This window comes from Heliconius melpomene, chromosome 19 (assembly GCF_056956725.1).
Source record: "Heliconius melpomene rosina isolate 202511_hmr_F chromosome 19, ASM5695672v1, whole genome shotgun sequence".
In the NCBI taxonomy this organism is placed as follows: domain Eukaryota; kingdom Metazoa; phylum Arthropoda; class Insecta; order Lepidoptera; family Nymphalidae; genus Heliconius; species Heliconius melpomene.
Genome location: NC_140407.1, coordinates 116,524 through 138,696, shown reverse-complemented (window position 1 = coordinate 138,696; position 22,173 = coordinate 116,524). Strand labels below are relative to the sequence as shown.

General features: G+C 39.9%; 2 protein-coding genes across 7 annotated transcripts; one reads left to right on the top strand and one right to left on the bottom strand.

Annotated features, from left to right (window-relative positions):
* Positions 1–3,326: 3,326 nt before the first annotated feature.
* Positions 3,327–6,400, bottom strand: LOC146528200 (nucleoplasmin-like protein). Of its 2 annotated transcripts, XM_085202520.1 has the most exons (6): positions 6,246–6,400; positions 5,500–5,639; positions 5,107–5,232; positions 4,568–4,693; positions 4,313–4,363; positions 3,327–3,968 (listed from the first exon to the last, which is right to left on the bottom strand). In XM_085202520.1, exons 1-6 carry the CDS (start codon positions 6,265–6,267, stop codon positions 3,867–3,869), a joined length of 567 nt encoding a protein of 188 aa, XP_085058646.1. In that variant the 5' UTR covers positions 6,268–6,400; the 3' UTR covers positions 3,327–3,866. The 2 variants fall into 2 exon arrangements, with proteins under 2 accessions (XP_085058646.1, XP_085058647.1); XM_085202521.1 differs by lacking the exon at positions 4,313–4,363.
* Positions 6,401–8,826: 2,426 nt separating this feature from the next.
* On the top strand, positions 8,827–21,101 carry trbd (ubiquitin thioesterase trabid). 5 transcript variants are annotated; one of them, XM_085203042.1, is made up of 8 exons: positions 8,828–9,027; positions 9,422–9,734; positions 9,958–10,041; positions 11,234–11,327; positions 12,283–12,377; positions 14,021–14,108; positions 14,220–14,342; positions 17,774–21,101. In XM_085203042.1, exons 2-8 carry the CDS (start codon positions 9,600–9,602, stop codon positions 19,024–19,026), a joined length of 1,872 nt encoding a protein of 623 aa, XP_085059168.1. In that variant the 5' UTR covers positions 8,828–9,027; positions 9,422–9,599; the 3' UTR covers positions 19,027–21,101. The 5 variants fall into 5 exon arrangements, with proteins under 5 accessions (XP_085059169.1, XP_085059168.1, XP_085059167.1 ...); XM_085203041.1 differs by having other exon boundaries at positions 8,828–9,065; XM_085203040.1 differs by having other exon boundaries at positions 8,829–9,288.
* Positions 21,102–22,173: the final 1,072 nt, after the last annotated feature.

The window sequence follows — 22,173 nt, the reverse complement described above, 5'->3', positions numbered from 1 at the left end:
TGTCCCATCCCAAGATTTATCTATATCCACGCCGGTTGAATCTTCGGAGGATGGATCTTCCTTTTTCCTTTGAAGAACTTAAAAACGTCTTAACGGATTTAAAGGATACTAGTCCAGGTGAGGATGGTATTCCTTACTCCTTTATTACAAGATTAAATGATAAATCTAAACACCATTTTCTAAACATGATAAATGAAATATTTCAATCAGGCAATATACCCAACTCATGGAAGTCCCAAATTGTTATACCTATCCTCAAACCTGGAAAATGTCCTTCAGATTTTAATTCCTATAGACCCATTGCCCTGGCATCTACTATATCTAAGATTGTTGAACGGCTTTTGAAAAATCGATTGGAATGGATAGTGGAAAGTAGGAATATCTTAGCGCCCTCTCAGTTTGGCTTTAGAAAGGGGTTAAGTACTATTGATAGTCTCAGCATTCTTACTACAGATATTCGACGAGCCTTTGCCAAAGGAGAGTATTTGGTTGGTGTCTTTTTAGATGTCGCATCTGCATATGATAATGTTCTTCTTCCGGTGCTTAGGCAGAAATTGCGTCAGCTGAGTATTCCGCCGAGGATGTCCCATTACATATGTAATCTGCTGACCGGGAGATCGGTATCTGTAAGACATCCGCTTCTTACTATACCTTCCAGACTTGTCTGGAAAGGTCTTCCTCAAGGTTCAGCTCTTAGTCCGCTGTTGTATAACATATACACACATGACCTTGAATTATCTGTTAATAATTTCTGTAACATCCTTCAGTATGCTGATGACATCGTCCTCTATTACAGCTCAAATTCTGTGGAGGACATAACTTTTCGTTTAAATACTGCCTTGCACTATCTTAACCAGTGGCTCTCTGAGCATGGCCTGGCATTGTCGGTAGCTAAATGTCAAGCGGTCGTGTTTACAAAAAAGAGAGTAATTCCAAATTTTAACATTGAGTGTGATAATATTCCCATTCATCTAACAGAAAACGTCAAATTTTTGGGCATGATACTTGATAAACGATTGAACGGAGTTGCTCATGCTGAATATCTCAGCAGGAAATGTGAAAAAGGCATTAATGCTTTGAGAGCTGTGTCTGGTGTGTGGTGGGGCGCACACCCTTATACTCAAAAACTGCTGTACAATGCTATAATTCGCAGTCATATTGACTATGGATTATTTGTGTTAGACCCCTTTAATAAATTACCTACTGAAAAATTAAACCGAATACAATATAAATGTCTTCGGATTATCCTAGGTGCGATGAAGTCTACTCCTACCAATGCATTGCAGGTGGAGTGTGTAGATCCTCCACTTCATATCCGCCGACAATTCCTTTCTGACCGATTTGTGAGTAAAATGTTGCAGCTGTCTTCCCATCCTTTACGGTCTAAGCTATCTAAGCTAGCTGATCTCATCCCTCAAGGCAAACCTTTACCATTCCTGCTTGATAGCTTTCTTAGACTTACCTCTCTCCCTAATCCCTTGACTTGTTTTCCTTCTAATCCACTATTCCTTACACCGTATAACGCTCTAGTTCATTCTCCTTGTATTGTCACAAATCTTGGCCTAACCAAGGGAGATCCTGGCACCAACACAAAATTTAAAGAAATAGTTCAATTCAATTGGTCGAATCACCTCCTCATCTTCACTGATGCATCGAAGCTCTCGAAGGAGAGCTGTGTTGGTGCAGCCTGTTGGATACCAAAATTCAAAATTCTTCTACAATTTAAATGCCCTCCCGAATCATCTGTGTTCACAGGCGAGGCTGTTGCTTTGTTAGAAGCAGTCCTGTTTACACATTCCCACAATTTTAAACAGACGGTTATTTTTACTGACCCACTAAGCTGCTTAATGGCCTTAAAGGGAAGCCCATTTTATAGTAGATTGAGATCTTCAATTGTTTTAAGGATTCGTAAAGAATTGTACTCTTGTCATCTAAAGGGTTTGGATGTTACTTTGGTGTGGATTCCAGGACATTCTGGAATCAGTGGGAATGAATCTGCAGACTCCTGCGCTAAATCAGCTATTCAGTGTGGCACATTAGACCATTTCTCCAATTCCGCCCAAGATTTGATGGCCCTTGCGGATATTCATCTGCATAAGTCCTGGAATAATTTCTGGAGTGAGTCAAAATCTCATAAAGGTAAGTATTACGCCTTTATCCAACCTGATATTCCTAGGCGACCGTGGTTTTATTCTCAAAGGTTTATTGAACGGAGGATTATTACAACAATCTATCGCTTACGTCTTGGGCATGCTTCTACTCCTGTACATCTAGCTAAGATCAGGGTCAGGGACCACTCTCTGTGTGAATGTGGCCTGGACGACGGCTCCCCTTCCCACATCCTTTTCTCTTGTCCTAAGTTAACTCGTCCTTTATATGATGTCCTTCCTCATAAAGTCCCTCGCCCTTTAAATGTTCAGTGTTTGTTAATGTTTGTGTTTAGTCCTTTATGTAAATTTTTATGTAAATATATTAAACTTAACAAAATAAAACTTTAATTAACTCCCATAAAATATTATTTATTACTAATCTAATGTGTTGTGTGTATATTGTAAATTTGTGTTTGTTTTGTTTTAGGTGAAGGCTGTACTTACACAGGATCTCTTTTTTTTACATGTATTCTATAATTGTGTATATTTTTCTTTTTTATTACCGGTCAATTTCCTTCGTGTGTTTTCCATACAACGTGACATTGGCGAAATGAATTGTGCTCAACTGGCACGCTCGAAACGCCATATACCGAGCAATCAATCAATCAATTTGATTTATATGTAGGTATAAATAACTACAAAAAAATGTATGTTAAAATTTTCTTAATATATATGAGATATTTAAATTTATATGGAGTTTCAATACTAGGTTCATTCTGCCTACCCTGCTGTGCAGGATGCAGCGTGAAGCTGATTTTATTTCCTGAATACGATTGGTTTTATATACTGAGGTCAACTTCAATAGGAAAATCCTAATCTTGAATCACAGTTTTTTATTATGACAATCTTTTTTCTATAATCAAACAAATAATTTTACGAACCATATCAAACAACAAAACTAAACATTAGGCCAATTCAATAAGTTGTATAACTGTTATGTAAATGTTAGATAGTTGTGTAAATGTTAGGCGAAGCTGGCCAGAAGTTTCAGAGATTAGCGTGAACACATGCACAGGAAAACAGTTTTGGGCTTTATTACACTAACAAATGTCCCCAGTAATCGTTTTTTGTTATATCTTTCAAGTAGACACCGGACCAGTTGCGATTTTATTCTAAGTAAAGATTTTTAGGTTGCAGTCAAACTGTAGAGGAGGGATAAAATAAAAGAATCGTAAAGAGAATGTTTAGAAATGATTTTATTATTACGGTTCTTATGCTTTTAAATGTATATGTACAAACAAACTATAATATTATCAGTTTTCATTCTGAAATGAGAAATCGTTAGCAATTCATTACAAATACCATTGACCGGCGCCAGCTACACCACAACCACGTGTAGCCGTCACATCTAAACACACACTGATTACTTACGTCTTAACTTAAAAAATACATCTGCGTGAATTTACTTATCAATAAGACTATACCACAGTAAGGAATGAAAAAAAAATGATAAGTTCAAGAAAAAACGTTTATAAATCACACTCAATCGTGATCGATATACGACTGCACCCGGCGGTACACGCACACACCCACGCTCGCACACACGAGATACAACGCTAACCTAGAGAATTACCACACTATGAGTAAACTAGGGCTCCGCGCCCCGCCTCCGGCGCCCTGCCGCTGTGGACCAGAGCGGATCAGTCTTTCTGGTGCAAAGTTGAGGCGAGCGAGGACAGGCGCGTGGCAGGGTGCGGGGCCGGCTGTGTTGAAGGTTCACTTTTTAGCGTTCTTCTTGGGCGACGGCGCCTTCCCTTTAGCATTGTTTGAAATTTTCGACTTCTTGCCCTTCGGCTCGCCCTCCTCATCATCCTCATCCTGTAATGACGCACAATTTAACACCAAGTTCTTACTGGTACAGTTGTAGAACATGCTTAGTTACTGTTTACATAGAAACAAACATATATGAATGTAAGTAAGCTATCAGAAGGTCAAGGGATGAATGAGTACAGAAAACCAACAGCCAATTTTGGTTGAATTATTATATCTCTCAAAATGGTCAGTAAATTTAGCAACAGGGGCCCATTGTGCCATGACATGACAGCGTTACAGCAGTGTCTACGCAACTGCTAGCTGCCATTATTCTGCAGCATCAGGCCTCAGGCCCTTTCCCCTCTGTTAGACGTGCAAATAATTTATTATTAGTTGAAGGTTTTCAGTACCTCATTCGTCTTGCGTTTGCCTGATGGTCCTTTCCTTTTATTCTCATCTTCCTGTAAATTTAGTCATTTACTATATTTCTTGTATAATTTTAATGTGCTTTCAAAAAATGTTAATAATAAGCAATTTGTTAAAATAAAACAATGAATTATGAATTAACCAATTAATAAACCCTAAAATGTTATTTACAACTCAACTCAAGCAATTAAATTAAAAATATTATACTAAATCTTTGAATGTTTGAAGTTTAGACTAACCTTCAGTTGGCAATCTTCTCCTTCCTCCTCGTCCAGCATCTCTTCCTCCATCTCCTCCATGTCCTCGAACTCTTCAACCAGTGCACCAAGTAAATGTTGCCCAATTAAATGCACTGGTCCTGAGCCCTTGACATTTACAAATTATCATTAAAATAAACCACCAAAGTGGAAAATATAGTACTTATATTATAAATTATCAGACAAATGCCTCAAAAAATCACATAAAAGTAGTGCATCATCAAAACGATTTTGCACACTTATTATTTATATGGTTATTCTAACATCGTTATTTTTTAATAGCAGAATGTGCCGAAGGAACTTAGTCTTATGACACTCCATATCACTTTCCAACCAAGTCTCTAGCCTTAGCATGTTAACAAGTGTGACTTCAGTGTCACAACTTGTCTATTTAATAGTGAGAACATGAAAATTATTCATTCTGATTCAGAATTGAACTCACAACTTTCGCATTAACAGTGATGAAGTGCTGCAACTACACAAGACTAAAATTTACAGTTAATTCATCCAAAATAGTTTACCTGTATGAGTGTAAAAGTGACTGGTGCATCAGGAAACTCAATATCAAGACGTGCTTGTCTCGTTTCACCAACTTTGAGGATGGCCACAGGGATTTTGATAGACTCTTGGAGGCACATGGTCTCCACCTTGTAAAGTAATACATAAGATATAAAACAATAAGAAAATTAACTACATAATATATTAAATTTCTTACTTATTAGTATAATCAATCAGACAAATGCCTCGAGCAATCACCACCAGCAATGTTACTTCAAAACGAAACGACAACGCCATCACGATAACTTGGTTGTATTATCATCATATTGACACTGCACATTACACGATATACTTGCGTTGTAGCCATGCTATCAACATACGTAAACATGGTATTTTTAGCAGTATTTTAAACTCACTTGAACAACATTTAGTTCGTCAGGTTTAGCGTCTGGTCCCAGCAGTGCCTGGCGTATGAGCAGTTTATTACTGCGTGGATATTCCGCTTTCGCTTCCGGGTCCCATGTCTCGGACTTGTGTGAAGATGATAAGGTGACACCTGAAACGCATCATATGCATCGTGAACGCTAAACAACATAACAGATTCTGTGTGATAGTACCAGAATATATCAAATTACTGAATTGTAATTAATTAAGTTTCCATATTGGCAATGAACACTTCAAGCGACCAACATCAACGGTGGTGAGACGCTTGGACGCCATACTTTCAAATTACGCGCCGAACCCGCCCGACTCGCTTCGACAGACGCCTAACATATACCTATAACACCACGAGTAGATCAATATAATACGAAAATTACACACTCCATAACAATTTTAACTAGAAAACGCCATTTTTAGATGTAGGTACTAATATAATTATTGGTATCTATGTGGGAAATGGCGGCAATGTGCTAAAGCGATAAAAGAATGTGGTATTACTATTAACGACGTTAAGATAAAATAAATGGTTGATAATAATTATAGAAAATTACTTTACAAACTATGCGTTATAATGGCAAAAAATGCGTTGTGAAATAAAATGGCGAAGTAGCCGGGTCAAGATGGGTGCAAATTTAAAGAATACAATAAAAACAAAGTACAAACATAAATCTACAAATAAACGTATAATCCAATAAACAATATGGTTAAAAATATTACTAACCGTAAAAATATTCGTCTGACATAGTGATTTCACTAATTTATTGAGATTTTTGGGACACGTTCACATGCGATGCCGGCGCAGTCAAATCTGGGACCTGTGTTGCCATTTATTATTAAGCAACACAATGATATTTTTTTGTATGAAAAGGTGTCCAACGTATTCAGCAAAAACACACTATCGTCATTCTGTATTATCTTTCAACTAAGATAATATAGAATGATTAAATACGGTACAGGAATCGTATTTTTTAAATTACAAAATTCAGAATATACTTTCATTAAATAAGAAAATATATTTGACATTTTTAAATATAAATTATTATTAAAAAATACATTTAAGAATACAAAAAAAACACTCTTCTGAGGGCGGGACAAGACAAGCGTCTCAAGTAAAACTGCGTTCTGTATCCGGTTCTTGATCCAACAGCTAAGCGATAGCCTTTTTTTTTTTATGGAAAAAAGACAAGCCGGCCTTTGAGGTGGAGATAGATGCGCTTCTTAAAGGTACCCATATCGTACCGACCGATTAGGTCCAAATATTGAGATAGTTTTTCTTTTTCGGCCTTCACGAGATTGTCATGATGTGGGATAGTAATATCACTCACTTCGCGGCGCGCCAATCGGTCTACTAGTACTATATCAGGTCTATTGGCAACGATGTACCTGTCAGTAATAATAGACAGATCCCAATAGAGCAAAGCACAGCTATTTTCAAGAACAGACATGTGATTGTACCTGTAGTAAGGTACCTCCAATTCTACAAGGCCATATTGAAGAGCAAGTTTAGTGTATTATCTTGGCTACTTGATTGTATCTATGTTAATGTAATACTTACCATTAGCAAGATGAGAACAACCAGAGGCCATATGTCTGAGGGACTCCCCAGGTCGATGACATCTCCGATAGATGTCGATAGTGCCATCTTTCATAATATGTCTCTGGTAGTTCCGTGTCTTGATAACTTCATCCATAATTGCATGGACAAAACCTTCAGTCTCCCCGAAAAGATCCCTAGACTGTAACCAAGATAATGAAGAGGCAGTATCCACGTCCTGGCCCACTAGGGTTCTATGGAATCTACCATGCATCTCCTTGCTCTTCCATACAGCCATGCGATCAGAAGTAGTAAGTACTACAGGCCGACGCCAGTTCTGTTCTGTTGATATTACTACTCTACTTATTAAAACATGGGAAACATATCCAGAGCTATGGAATATATGATCTATTTAAGCATATCGCGGTAAAGTAAAGAAACATAGTGCGGTAAAAAACACGCTCGATATTTACAAAAAAAAATATTTTTTTAAATCATCCTCTCTTAGTAAAATTAGCTTAACGGTGTATGCCACACACAGCAGGGTATTGGGTATTGTATAGGGCGTGTGAATGAAGTGAGTGGTGGAACTCAATGCTGCACTTTGCCTCGACACCAGAGCGAAGAAATGAAAATATTAAATTTATTTTTTCATTTCATTTCATTTCATATATAATAACTTCCTCGAGTGGGAATCAAACCCACAACAGTCACACTTTGTGCCCCTGGGTCACAAATGACCCCTGTATAGTTGTAGTTCATTAATAATATTGAAATGATTAAACTTTGTTTTTTTCTCTCATCCAGTCTTACAGCCAGTAAGTCAGGGAAATGCAATAACTAAAGCAATGGCTTTCTATCCATTTTAGATTTAACACGTCCACCCACAAATGAAGCTACTGATCGACTGCGTCACATTTTGCGACGAAATATTGTCAATAACATTGTGAAGTATACGGTATTATACGAGTATATTGTGTTAAATATTATTGCCAATATAGTGTTGACAATAATATTATGTGTGCATGTGGCACAAACAGAATTTCTAGAAATCTACAATAATATTGACAAACCGGCCACACACAAAATATTATTGGCAATACGTACTTTATTGACAATATTATTGTACGTATGAAGCCAGGCTAACGACATGTAAAATATATACTCATATATTTTTAAAAATATATCTTTGTATCTAACTTTTTAAAAATATATATTTCGAGATTGAGATTGAGCGATTGAGAGCGAGGCAAGCAGAAGCGAAGCCTCATAGTACAGATGTAATAAAAAGACTTTCCATTCAACCAATCTGCAGCTTATTTATTTTATTAATTTATATTTCAATTTACAAGACTCTTTCAACCGGTGGTTGGTTCGATGACTCTCTTTTTTAATATAATAAATACTCAGATCAGAGAATATTAATTTTATTGAATAAAACGATAAAGGTCTTGCATATTAATTAAGTGTTTTTAGGAGTACCATCAAAGGTACTGAACAATAGTATCAATTATGTTTCAAAGTACAGTGCAATAAGTTATTAATTTTCATATTATTGTATTTATCTTCATAAAATAAATTTATTGTTTCTACTTTCTAGTCGTACTTTTTATTGAATTAGCCATTGTATCGCGCAGATAACTAAGACTTGCGATGATTAATTGTCTACATTTACTTCCATTTAAATTATAAACGATGCTATTGGCTACTTGGGAGTCTCTCTGCGTCGTCATTGGACCGAAACCAATACTGTATGTTGCGATATATATATTTCATTGATGATTGAATGATTGAATAGCTAGTTGAGCCACCGATTCGAATTGACATAATTTATTTGTCAAAATACCGTATAAACATAATTGGTTTTCTTCATTATTTTTCATCATTTTTATCTCTTCTGTCCCCTATTTGTTGAAATACAGCGATGTCGACTTATAGAACACGAGCAGTGTAGCTACGTCTATTATATGTATGTGCTATTTCTGTTCTCTCGCCGTGACTCCGTGAGTGAGTGAACATCAGACTAGTGTAGCGCGTACCGTTCTTGACCTTAGGCCATCAGTGCCCCGATGCATTTTTGTTGTGTAACGACGCCAAATATTACACACGAGCGATGCCAAGTTTCCTACCACCTCGTGCTACTCACTAGATATTTACTAAACTTGTAAATAAATCTTATACCTCCGCGGAAATTCATTCACTATCTGTCAAATTTTCTTATTGGAATATGGTACGGAGTGAATAATGCTCATTGATGCGTTTTCCTTACAATATTTAAGTCATTGGTGTAAGTCAAGTTGAGTGCTGTGATGAGTGTGCTGAGGTGTTATTTTTGTAATCTAATAAGCCCACTTTATTTTTAGGTCATTCGCATTTCTGTTAACGTACACAATTATCGGAGTTAGTTTTAATAAACAATACGTTCGTATTATCGGCACGGCTGTGCAAATACATCGTAATGAATAGTTGAGGATTCCGTAAAATGAAAGCCTCCTAGTGGACGCTTGTGATAGTTGATCACATGATACAATCTATGGTACAATGAGTGAGGATTCGCAACATGAAGGCAGCAATAAAAGTCCATCATTGGCTGCATCCAGTGAAGCTTGTCTGCAAGAAGAGTGCGGGCCAGAGACAGACACCTCACCATACTCTTCACACACAAACATTCCCCAGGTATTAGCGATTATTGTTTCAGTTTCATTTTTATTACACATTTTAACTTTCATAATACCTAAGTGTTAGGAAACACAACATTAATAAAATTACAAACTTTATTTCTTATAGATGTAGCAATTTGATATAATATTTTTTAGAAATTATACCTTGATGATATTATTTTCTTTAAATAGATTTTAAATTATTTAACAAACAGCAATATTGTATATAAATATTGCAGATGACAGCAAGCTCGGCGCTCCCTGAAAGTAATAAATGGACATGTGAACTATGTACCTATGAGAACTTTCCACTCTCACGGAAGGTATTGTCTCGTTTTTGTTCTACTCTTCATACATTGAACTACAATTAACCTTGGCTTTTTTAAATTATAAAAACTACTTTTATCATTAATAAATAGCTCTTGCTAGTATGACTGTGTACCAATACAGTTTTCTATTTGTAGTAAAATTGTAAATATAATGATTGAAAACATGTCAAATTTGTATCAATTTATAACCCCTCTGTCTTCACAGAGGGGCTGACAATTGATGCCTTTGTGGTGCATTCAGGCAGCATCTGACTGTAAACTTAATGGTTGTTGGTTATGGTTGTCACAGTTGTGAGGTTAATTCTTACTCAGAGGAAATGTAAATAATTTATGTCCACACTTTGATAAGAAGACAAAGCATAACCTTAAGTTCTGACACTCATTGTTACATAAAACTCCATTTATAAGGACGATGCACGCACACCTAAGCCTATCCGCAGGGACACCACCTTACACGCCTCATTCCGAGATCGAGTCGTAGGTATTGGTGATACAGTTGTTTAACCTTTAGTAGTATTTTCATAACTACTAAAGTACAACTTTTGTACTACTAAAACACTTACTTAAGTGTTTACGTCATTGGTGTCTATGCATAATTGTGTCACACGAAATACAGGTATAGATAAAAATCGTGAAATGAAAAAAAAAATCCTACGTCCAAACTTTTGAAGCATCTTGATTAATTTCTTTTGGAATGGGTTTGAAATATTTTACCCTATATGCTGTTTCCGTAAATGGTTCGCTGACACTTCCACCCTGTATAAAAGTGTCGTCATATGATTTACTGGCTTGCACTTCTGCATTTGCCCCTGTGGTGAAATGGAAATAACAAAAAAATTAATATCCTAAGCTCTGACCGCCGGTAGTACTTATTACATTAAATCAATCAACATAACGCCAATAGCCTTCCTCAATAAATGGTCTATCCAATGCATTTTTTTAAACCATTACATTTCTTGCCTTTATAATCCTAGAAGACAATATATATTTTTATTATCCAAGAGGAAAGCTTTCCATTTTTGAATAAAAAATTAAATTAATCCTTTAACCACATACTGCAATAATCTCAAGGGCTAAGTCCAAATATTTAGATAACTTTTCGTGTTCTGCCTTCACGAGATAAAGTATTAGTACTCCTACTAGCACATGTGTAGGTTATTAATTTTCTATGTACAATGATTTCCAGTGCACAATGTGCCGCACCCATAAGCCCTCCTTAGGCGAGGACATATTCAAGTTACAAGATGGCGCCAGCGCACTGCCCACTGAGGAGGTCTGTGGTAAGAATTGTTTTATTATATAAACTCTTGTTAAATCCCTTTTTCTTAAATATCAAACAAGGAGGAAGACAGAGAACAGAATATTCTAACACCAGGTTCCCTCTGCCTACCCTTACTCATGCGGTATAGTGTGAATCTAAAAAATAAAAAACCGGACAAGTGAGTCGGACTCACCCACCGAGGGTCCCGTAAAAAAATCGGAGGTCGCGAACTTTTTCTGAAATTCAGACTTAGCTTAGCCAGAGCCCTTTCCTCTAATACCTCACTTGAACTAGCGGCTTTAATACCAAATTTTGCCCTCCTTTTGAGGATATTACTTTTTAGGATTTAACTACTAATGTTTAGTTTTTCCTGAATAAGTACTGCATATGTAGCATATATATGCTACCTGCCTGATTTCATAATTCTAGGTTAACCGGAAGTACCCTATTGATTTTGATTCCTTTTATAGTGTCGAAATACGTGTTTTTTTGTTTTTTAAAGCTGTTATTTCTTAGGATTCAACTACAAATGTACAGTTTTCAGATTTTTTACTAATCTAGTACTATCTGTAGATGCTAGTTGCCAAATTTCATAATTCTAGGTCGACCGGAAGTACTATATGAATTTTGATTTCCTTCATAGTGACGAAATACGCAATTTTTGCGGTAAAAACGGCTATATCTTTTTTCTAAGTAAATATAGAAATACATTTTTTAAAGGGGAATCATGGGGTCGTAGATCTGAGTATATGATTTGAATTTCAACCCGATATCTCCAAGCGTTCCTGAGATAGTGTCTTTACAAACAGACGGACGGACGGCCAGACAAACAGACAGACGGACAACAGAGTGATCTTATAAGGGTTCCTTTTTTGTTTAAAAAGGACGGAACACTAAAAACAAAATATGTTAATAAATGCGTATTTTGTATATATTACTAAAGCCTAGTAAGTACGTTTTTTGTACAATTTCAGAAGCAGAGGCTGTAGCAGAGAGGTTGAAGCCACTTCGGATATCGTCTCCACAGGGCCAGGCCAGCGCCTCCTCCGTCGTCAAATGGGCTTGTGCGGTTAGTTAATAAATCATTTTACTTTTGTTAATTTTCACTCTTTTAAATTTTCATCTGTTTCATCCGAACCCTCGCTAAAATCTGTGTAGGCCGAGGGGACCTAATGTTAATGCACTCTGTGTTATATTTTGACACATTGACAACGCCGCCTCAAACGCCATAATTATGTTATGCGCACGCACCAGAGTGCGGAAATTAAATAATTCATTCTCCTGAGTGGGAATCAAACCCACAACCGTTATTAATTAATGCAGTGAAAATGTATAATATTTACAGGTAATAATCAAAAGCTAGAAAAATTTTAAAATCCACCACCATTTGCAACTTAACTTCAGGGGCGGCCACAACTTGTTGACCATACTGAAATATCTATTAATATTAATAAATATGTATTATCTTATAATAAAATCATATATGGTTGGTGTCTGTATATGGAAGATGTATAAGGAAAATTGTTATTTTTGACAATTATTAATGGTAATTGTACCATGAACTTAAAAATTTTGTCGGTTTGTCTGTTTGTCTTTGCGGTAATCGAAGAAACGGTTTAACTGATTCAAATGCAATTTTCACAATTATATTTTGTTAACCTGTTGCCTTAATATTTAGTATTTATTTTACTTCAATGGGTTCATAAATAAAAAGTTTATTTGAGTATAAATTAATTTGTTTAACTAAATTGCTTTAAAATAACAACTTTTTTGAATTGGCTGAAATTTAAACTTTTAAGCTTCCATATCCAAAAGGTAAAACCAGACCCTATTTTATTAAAACGAGACCCTGTATGACGATGAACAGGCTATATCTCATGAACCATAGACAGTTGACATTTTTACGTATGATATATTTCTGTTGCCTTATAACGACAAACGCTAAAACACAGGTTAAAATAAATATTTAACCTATCTTTCATACAAAAAACGTGATATTTTGCCGTTTTTATATACAGTATGGAAGCGTCAGCGCTAAAGAAATTAATCAAGATACCTCAATCAATCAATCAAAAACACTTTATTGCACAAAGAAGATACAATTAAATTTCTAATTTAGATACAGTGCATAGGCGGCCTTATCACTGTAAGTGATTTCTTACAGGCAACCTTTTTTTAATACCTCAACAGTTTAGATATGGGATTTTTTTTTCATTTCACGATATTTACCATACATGCGTGCGGCTGTGTCCCTTTGATAGGCTTGTGTCCGGGCGTCGTTCTTAACAAATTGCGTTTTATTTTACTAACTTTATTCAAATACACTCGAAGACAAGAAACTCACCAGTTGCTCTTTTCAAAGTCAATGGTACAATTTATTACATTTGCTGGCAGCTATCCTGCATTACATTCAATGGACATTAATACCATACATGTTTATCCTCTAAATATTCTTGAACAGTGTAATAAGCTTTACTAGTTAGAATTTTTTTTACAGATATTTTAAATTTTGATAATGGCAAACTTAGAATACACGTATACTCGCGCGCTCTCCCTTGCCAGATTTCATTCCCAAGGCGTGATATGCGTGAACCCGACTCGCACTTGGCCGATTTTTTATTTATAGTTCTGGTTTTTCAACTTATAATGTTATTTCAACATAAAAATATAAGTTATTAAGTTAATAAGTTTAATATAAGTATTGTTTTGCAGACTTGCACATATGAAAACTGGCCACGATCTACTAAGTGCGCTATGTGTGGCGCTGCCCAACCTTCATCCTCCGTGCGGCCTCCTATTGGTTTGTATCGTGTTATGTCTAATTCTAAAACTAGCTTTGTCTTGCGACTTCTCCATTTCAAGCTCTAGTCTATAATATTAGTAGTATACGTGTCGCTGTGTGTTGTTTCAGATATTAATGACGTGTGTGTGAGTGTGAAGCAAAACTCGCTCGCGGAGGAGGAGGAGGAGGAGAGCGGCGCGCGACGCAAGCGACGCAGCCACCCCGACTGGCTGTGGCTGCAGGCTTGTATGGGTATGGCAGGTTTTATTTTATTCATTCATTTATTGAAGCTGAAGAAGATTCGATTGAGCGACAGCATATTATGCTACTCAGCGACTGATGACAACATCAAAATTCACCACTGTCACCTAACGCCCAATGTTAATAATCAATCCTAATCCATAAATTGCAACCATATATTGAAATAGACAGAGATGGAAGACGGCATGCAGGTTAGTGATTGGCTAGACATGTCGAACAATACAAGATTGACGTTAACTGGAGATAGGAGATACATTATTAATATTGGGCGTAAATCGAGCGACAGTAACTCTTGCCATTTAACGAGTGACGATAACTTCAAATGTCGCCACTGACACCTCTATCGAGTGACAGCAGCTCATGGCGAGTGACGATAACCAAAAGTATTACCTCCATCAAGTAATACAACCACTAACATAATCTCCTAAATCGAGCGATATGTTTGAGCTTAGCGAAGGATACTCAATTGGTCCGACTTCACTCCGCGTTCGGCACATTGCAGGGCCCCCGTCGTCATGCATGTTGACCGCCGGCCGGCAGTACACAGGTCCATGAAATTGGTCACGTCACGCGAGACGATACTTGAAGCAGCCACGCTGAAACCTGGCCCCTAAGTGTACGACTCAAGGTCACCATTAGCGACGGCGGCCCTTCGAGTGATGCACACGTCCCCGGCTGCAATCCACGCACGAGCATTCTTGTTGTCCCTGTCCGCGTTGAACTCTGGCAACTGGATGTCGTCGTGAGCGGGTGGCACACTCATGGAGTCGTTCGCGCCATTTGAAGTCTTCATTGCATTTTCTTGTGGGTAACATCTCACTTCTGATAACGAAGCGGGGTGCACGTGGGCGTGGTTCTTTAGGTATTCCTCTACACACGGAACGCGGTCAAGCCAGATGACGTCTCAGTACAACCGACCAGTATACCGCAAGTGAAGTCCGCATCGCTCGTTCCCACTATTTAAAAACAACGCGTCATTCACTCCACTTCCCTAAAAATTGTCAAACAACTTGACGTTTCATATTCATACTCTCCGCCATATATATTAAATTTTAATATTCTAAATAGCAACTTGTACATGACATGTACCACGATTCCGCTTCTATGGTTAGGACTGCTGTTGGCGACACTAGACCCTTCCCGAATACAGTGGGGGTTCACCAGGGCTCGGCTCTTAGTCCGTTCTTATTCAATGTAGTGCTCGATACTGTCTCGGCTCACATCCAGGACCAGCCTCCATGGCTGATGATGTATGCCGACGACATAGCACTCATTGCCGACAACCGACTTACGCTGGAGCGTAAAGTGAACCTCTGGAAGGGTACGCTTGAGAACAGCGGTCTTAAACTAAATGTGTCGAAGACAGAGTACATGGCCTGCGGGAGCCGGGACTCGAGCACCATCCTTATAGGTCCTGAGCCAGCCGTTAAGTCGGAGAAGTTCAGGTACCTTGGATCCGTTATGCGCGAGTCTGGAGGCATCGATCACGATGTCCAAGGGCGGATAAGCGCTGCCTGGGCCAAATGGCGGGAGGTCACTGGTGTGGTCTGCGACCGCAGAATACCGCCCAAGCTCAAGGGGCTGATATACAAGAGCATCATCCGACCGGTTCTTTTATACGGCAGCGAATGTTGGCCGGCACTATCTCGGCACACTAAGGAGCTTCACGTCACGGAAATGAAGATGCTGAGGTGGATGTGCGGCGTAACGCGGTCTGACCGCATACGCAACACATTCATTCGAGGTAGTCTTGGGGTCCGTGACGTAGCGGATAAGCTCCAAGAGCGTCGTCTGAGATGGTTTGGCCACGTTACGCGCCGGCCTAAGAACTATGTCGGATGCAAGTGCCTTGCTATATCAGTTCCTGGAGTGAGACCTCCTGGACGCCCAAGGAAGCGCTGGCTGGATGTCGTGATGCAGGACATGAGAGCCAATGGTCTAACCACCGAGGACGCAAAAGACCGTGCAAAGTGGAGTGGGTTGAGTAGGAGGGCAGACCCTGGCAATAGCCGGGATTAATGCCAGGAGGAAGAAGAAGAAGATTCTAAATAGCAACTTCTTGGGCGACAATGGATATCCATTTTGTATAGAAAAATAGATTAGTAGGAAACCTATAAGACAAAGAAATAAATTAAAACAATTATCAAAGTTAAACCATCCACTTCATGCATGTTTTAGACCAGTAGTAATAGTAATCGCAAATATTGGCCAAAAGATGAAATATTTGTATTTAATTGTTTAATACTGATTTTATAAAGCACACTGAGGCATTTTGGCACGTCCGCACGTTGCCTGAGACTGGACCATACTAAAATCAAATAAGAACACTCTTGTGCTCTTATTTCTCGGGCGTTTTTCTGACTGTAATCCTTCTTTTAGTGTATGATTGATCGAAGTCTAAACTGCAATAATATTTAATACGTACACGGTGTTCTGCTGTGTTTCTATATTTGGCAATACATACAACACCTACTTTTTCAACTTATCCGGACACAATAGCATCATCACCATAACTCTCTATTGCCGATCTAAAATAACCACAATAAAAATATTATTCAGATATACATATTTATATAAAAATACTAGCGGCCCGCTCGCGGTTTCACCCGCGTGAACTATGTTATTATTAATTTCTGTCTCCATGACTACGTCTTAGTGACGTCTATGCAAAATTTGAAACTCCTAGCATTTGTAGTAACGAAGTTTCACACAAACTTTCAACCCCAAAAACAACCCCTTAGAAGTCGAATATTGCAAATTCCCGTCTTAGCGAGCACCTACGTCCTATAAATAACTCCTATGCAAAATTTGAGATTCCTAGCACATGTAGTTTCTGAGATTTCGTGATGAGTGAGTGACCTTTCGATTTTATATATATAAGATTAAAAATCTACAGTTAAAAAAAAGGTTTAATACATCTGCTCAATTTACTGCATGTATTTAGTTATATTATTATTATATTATATTCACTTATGACCTGACATATTATATGTAATAATCTTACTACTTTGAACTTGAATAAAATAAAATAACATAAGATAGTTACTATCTATACCCGAAATAGACATTATATTACTAGCTAGACAACAAACTTACCTTCGCATTTTTACTCCTTGCTTTCTGCGGAGACGAAATCACTATTTGATAAATAATCGGCAACCACAAATCCATCTATTACGGGTATGTTATCCGATTGCCCTTTTTCGAATCCCTCATCCATTTTAATTAATTGGATTGACACTTTAACACAAGCAAGTAACAAATAAACAAAGTACTGCGCGAGAACTCCTAACTATCACCGCTGACTGTCACCGCCGGCCGCGCGACTGTTAGCGGCTACTTGGTTGCTTAACGAACTTTGAAGCATTATTTCCTACCTATCACCATTTCTCATTAAGAAATACATGTGTTTATTTGATTAGGTGTGGTGGAGGACGATCTGCGCTGCGTGGAGGCGTACCTGTCGGCGGGCGGCGACCCCGCGCGCGCGCTTCAGCCCCACGAGCTGCCGCTGCTGGACCGCGCCTCCGCCTTCGACGCCGGACACACCCTCGTGCACCTCGCCATCCGCTTCCGGCGCCAGCGCATTCTGTCCGCGCTGCTGGCGCGTATCTCCGGCCCGCCGGGCCTAAAGCGCGCGCCCTCGCACGTGGCGCCCGATCTCGCCGCCGCCCTGCGCCGCCGCCTCGCCGCCGCCCTGCGCGCCGCGCCGCCCCCCTTCCCCTGCCGCTACCTCGACGAGCTGCCTGCCTTCGCGCTGCCCGCCGCCCTCGACGCCCTGCCGCGCCCCGCGCGCCACGCGCTGCTCGCCGAGCTCACCGACCGCGACGCCGCGCGCGCTCTCGCTGCTGACCCCGCGTTGGCGCCGCGCGGCCGCGCGCCTGCGCGCCTGTTGCCGCTCTGGAACCGCTCGGCCGGCGACTGCCTGCCCGACGCGCTGTGCCAGGCCGCCTACGGGGTCAGCGACCGCGCGCACTGCCTGCGCGCCGCGCTGGCTGACACGCTGCGCGCGCGCGCCGCCGCCGCCGCGCTGTACGCGCGTTGGGCCGCCTACGAGCGCCGCGCCGCGGCCGCGCTGCACTACGCGCCCGACGACGCGCAGCTGCGCGCTGAGTGGGCGCGCCTGGCCGCCGCCGCCGCGCGCCCCGGCGCCGCGCTGCGCCCGCTGCACGTGTTCGCGCTGGCGCACGTGCTACGGCGACCGCTGCTCGTGTACGGCGCCGACGTGGTGGCCTCGCACCGCGGCGAGGCGCTGGGCTACGCGTGCTTTCGCGGCGTGTACCTGCCGCTGCTGTGGGAGCCCGCCTTCTGCTCTGACTCGCCGCTGTGCCTGGCCTACTCGCGCGGGCACTTCAGCGCGCTGGTGCCGGTGGAGGCGCGCGCTGGCGACGGAGGCGCGGGCGCGCGGCCACTGGCGGACGGCGCGGGCGCGCTGTTGCCCGTGCACTTCCTGTCGGCGGCAGAGGCGGAGGACGAGGCGGGCGCGTTGCGGCGCTGGTTGCGCGTGGAGGCGCGCGCGGGGGCGCCGGTGGCGGCAGTGCGCGCGGCGCCGCGCGACCTTCTTCAGGCGCAGCTGCTGGAAGAGTGGCTCAACTACTACCGACAACAGGCGGCGCCGCCCTACGGCGGGCCCTTCCCCGACTATTCCAGCGACGCCGACACCGACGACGAGTAGCATCTTTGTTTACTGATATTTTAAAAATATATATTTCTTTGTTTCTCTTAAATTAACATCTCGCTAATTAGTTGTTTCAGTGAAATAATTCTAATTCGGCGTATTTATTATATTATTTTATTAATATGTCTGTAAATAAAGTTACAAATTACAATTGATGTATGCAATGTTTACCTCCCGTCATAAATTACTTTATGTGGTTCATAGATATGAAGTGAGTGTGAGTAGTCCTTGCATAGTCAATGCGGTTGCTTTGCCCTATATTGATAATGTTGTAAAAAATCTCTACTAATGTGATAATTGCTCATTTTTTTTATATAAATTGGGATACTAACCTTCCTGTAGTGAGCTAGATGTATGCAGAGTACTAAAAATTTGGAATTGGACCTTAACTTAGTGTCTGCCTGCGGATTTACTTACAATCTATATGGTTAATATTATATATGTAACCAGAATATAATAATTAAATTTAAAACAGATCTACACAAATCCTTAGTGTTTATAGTTTAGCTAAAAACAATGCAATTTATAGTTTTACGGTTTATTACTATAAAATGAGAGTAAATAAGCTTTGTTTATTCCTATATATACATGTACACCCTTGCCCTCGGTACCCTTTAAGGCTGCTCTGATATTTATTTTTAAAAACGTATAAATTTTTTTAACGTGGTGGAACCTGAACCTGCACATCTTCGAAACCGTCTGAAACCGCGGTTTCCAATCTAAGTTCAAATTTTTATACCATTTTAAAATATTTTTCTATTCCTAGTGTACACTATAAAAATGTTAGCGTCACTCCTTTTGTAATTTTCTTTCCTTATATTATTAATTGATGGGAATCGTTGGAGACCATCGTGTATACAGACAAAATTACTTTGTATCATATTACACGACCAAGTATATATATCTATTATAGAACATTGTTTAATTAGTAACTGACTAGGAAGCTGCACCAGCACTCAGTTCTAGTCAACGAAATTGATTTATACGTGAACTTGTCACATTATATACATTGGATATTATTGAAATGAAAAATTGATAAAAGATTTCTGATTTAGATGATATAATACCAAATTTTATCATATATAAAATGATTATAGTATTTTTGTATTGAAACTATGATTGTATGGTATAGATTTGGCAAAAAAATCATGTTTGTATAAAATACACGCGATGTAAATCCCACATATATAAAAATATTATGAATTTCTTAAAAAATATGTTGTTTTTGTTAAAAAATATATCTACTTTGGCCTTATGGCATTGAATAGGCATTCACACTGCTTATACGCTGTATTTACTTGTAACATATTTGGTTATTAATTTATTATAAATTAATAAATTGCAAGCGTCTTAATATGTTAATATATTTTTATGTATCTTTTACCTATGATAATTAATATTATTTATTAATTTTATCCTAGACATTATGCCGCAAGTAATAAAATGTTTTTTTTAGATTTTCATTATAGTAATTAATAACCTGTATTGTACAGTACAGTAGTTTCAAATTCATGACAAAATATTACATATATTTATCATGTAGTTGTAAAAAGTAATTTTCCAACCGTTTGCAACACATTTCTTAACTAAAGCTATTTACAATAATAACGAATAATTAGAGTAGTTACTGAACGCTAGACTAAGCTAATGCAGATTGCAGATGCTAATAAGACATGGTACTTCCAGCTAACGCATAGATGGAATAAATTGTAAGGAGAGTCTATTACATATTATACAGTATTGTACAGAGAGTTTAAGGTTCTAATATTTATTATGTCTGCGGTTTGTGTACATTGATCCTCCGTGGGTGTTGTGGGATATATGAATACCTACATAATTGTTATAAATGTGCGGTTCTCACAGTCGCAGGTTATAAACAGGTTCATTAGTCTAAGCACATTCGTGTTTTTCGCGTCTCAATTTTTTTTCCTAAATTAAATTGTGGATATTCCCTGCTGTTATTTAAGTTATTTTTTTTGTTTGTTAAACAAAACACGTACAATTTATTTTTAAATTATGTATCTTTATACCTACGAAATTTAATCAATAAAGCACTTATTTTATGAAGCGTTCATGTTTGCCTTTTCTTTGAAATATCCTTTTTTGATTTTTGAAGATGAAGTATCTGGGCCTGACTCTGGATGGCCGATGGTTGTTCGAGACGCACTTCGCTCAACTTGCGTCGAAGCTTGTGAACGCCACAGGGGCTCTTGGCAGATTACTGCCGAATGTTGGAGGGCCGGATTCTCCATGCCGACTATATGTCGGTGTGTTGAGAGCCATGGCATTGTACGGTGCACCTGTTTGGGCCGACTCTCTCTCTTCTCCTAACAAGACCCAATTGCGGAAAGCGCAGCGGGTCATAGCAGTGAGAGCTATCCGGGGCTACCGGTCGGTGTCATGGACGGCGGCAACTCCCTTGGCAAGCGATCCGCCTTGAGAACTACAGACGGAAGTGCTTGCCAAAGTTCACGCATTCCGTGCAAGTGAGCGGTCGCGTGGCGTGCAGCTATCACAGGAGAAGATCACGCGGATCAGGAGGAGAGCGAATGCCCTGCCCGGTGTCACGGCGGCAGGGCTAGCGACTGTGGAGGCAGTCCGTCGCCACCTTGAACGCTGGGTCAAAAGGAGCTTTGGAGTCAGGACGACTTTCAGGCTGATGCAGGTACTGACGGGGCACGGTTGCTTCGGCAAATACCTGCATCAGATTGCACGGGAGTCGTCGCCGGTGTGCCATGAATGTGATGCCTCCGTCGATTCGGCGCATCACACTCTGGCTGAATGCTCCGCTTGGTCCCCACAACGCCACGCCTTGATGGCTGTAGTGGGTAGGCACCAGTGTGGTGGGGGCCATGCTAAACAGTGAGAGGAACTGGTCTGCAATGGTCTCCTTCTGCGAATCAGTTATGACACTGAAGGAGACCGCGGAGTGGGTGCTGAGTCCAGTGCTAATGCAGGCTCACTCCGCCGCCGTAGGCCAGGGGTACAAGAAGGCGGTATGGAGGCATCGTCTACTCCCTCTAACCTAGAAGAGCTATTCAGGGTGATCCTCCTGCCAAGTCATCGAGGCTGCCCTAGGAGAAATCCCAGGGCAAGGCGATGGGGGTCCGCAGTAGGCGGGCCTTCCACCGAGGCGTCGTAGTA

What these genes read in the sequence shown, in the direction of transcription:
- trbd (XM_085203042.1), top strand. Translation starts at nt 9,600, where the DNA reads ATGAGTGAGGATTCGCAACATGAAGGCAGCAATAAAAGTCCATCATTG. An exon ending in TCGTCAAATGGGCTTGTGCG is followed by an intron (nt 12,378 to 14,020) that starts GTTAGTTAATAA and finishes ATTGTTTTGCAG; the next exon opens with ACTTGCACATATGAAAACTG. An exon ending in GTGGCTGCAGGCTTGTATGG is followed by an intron (nt 14,343 to 17,773) that starts GTATGGCAGGTT and finishes TTATTTGATTAG; the next exon opens with GTGTGGTGGAGGACGATCTG.
- LOC146528200 (XM_085202520.1), bottom strand. Translation starts at nt 6,267, where the DNA reads ATGTCAGACGAATATTTTTACG. An exon ending in GTCAGACGAATATTTTTACG is followed by an intron (nt 5,640 to 6,245) that starts GTTAGTAATATT and finishes GATGCGTTTCAG; the next exon opens with GTGTCACCTTATCATCTTCA. An exon ending in ACGAACTAAATGTTGTTCAA is followed by an intron (nt 5,233 to 5,499) that starts GTGAGTTTAAAA and finishes TTACTTTACAAG; the next exon opens with GTGGAGACCATGTGCCTCCA.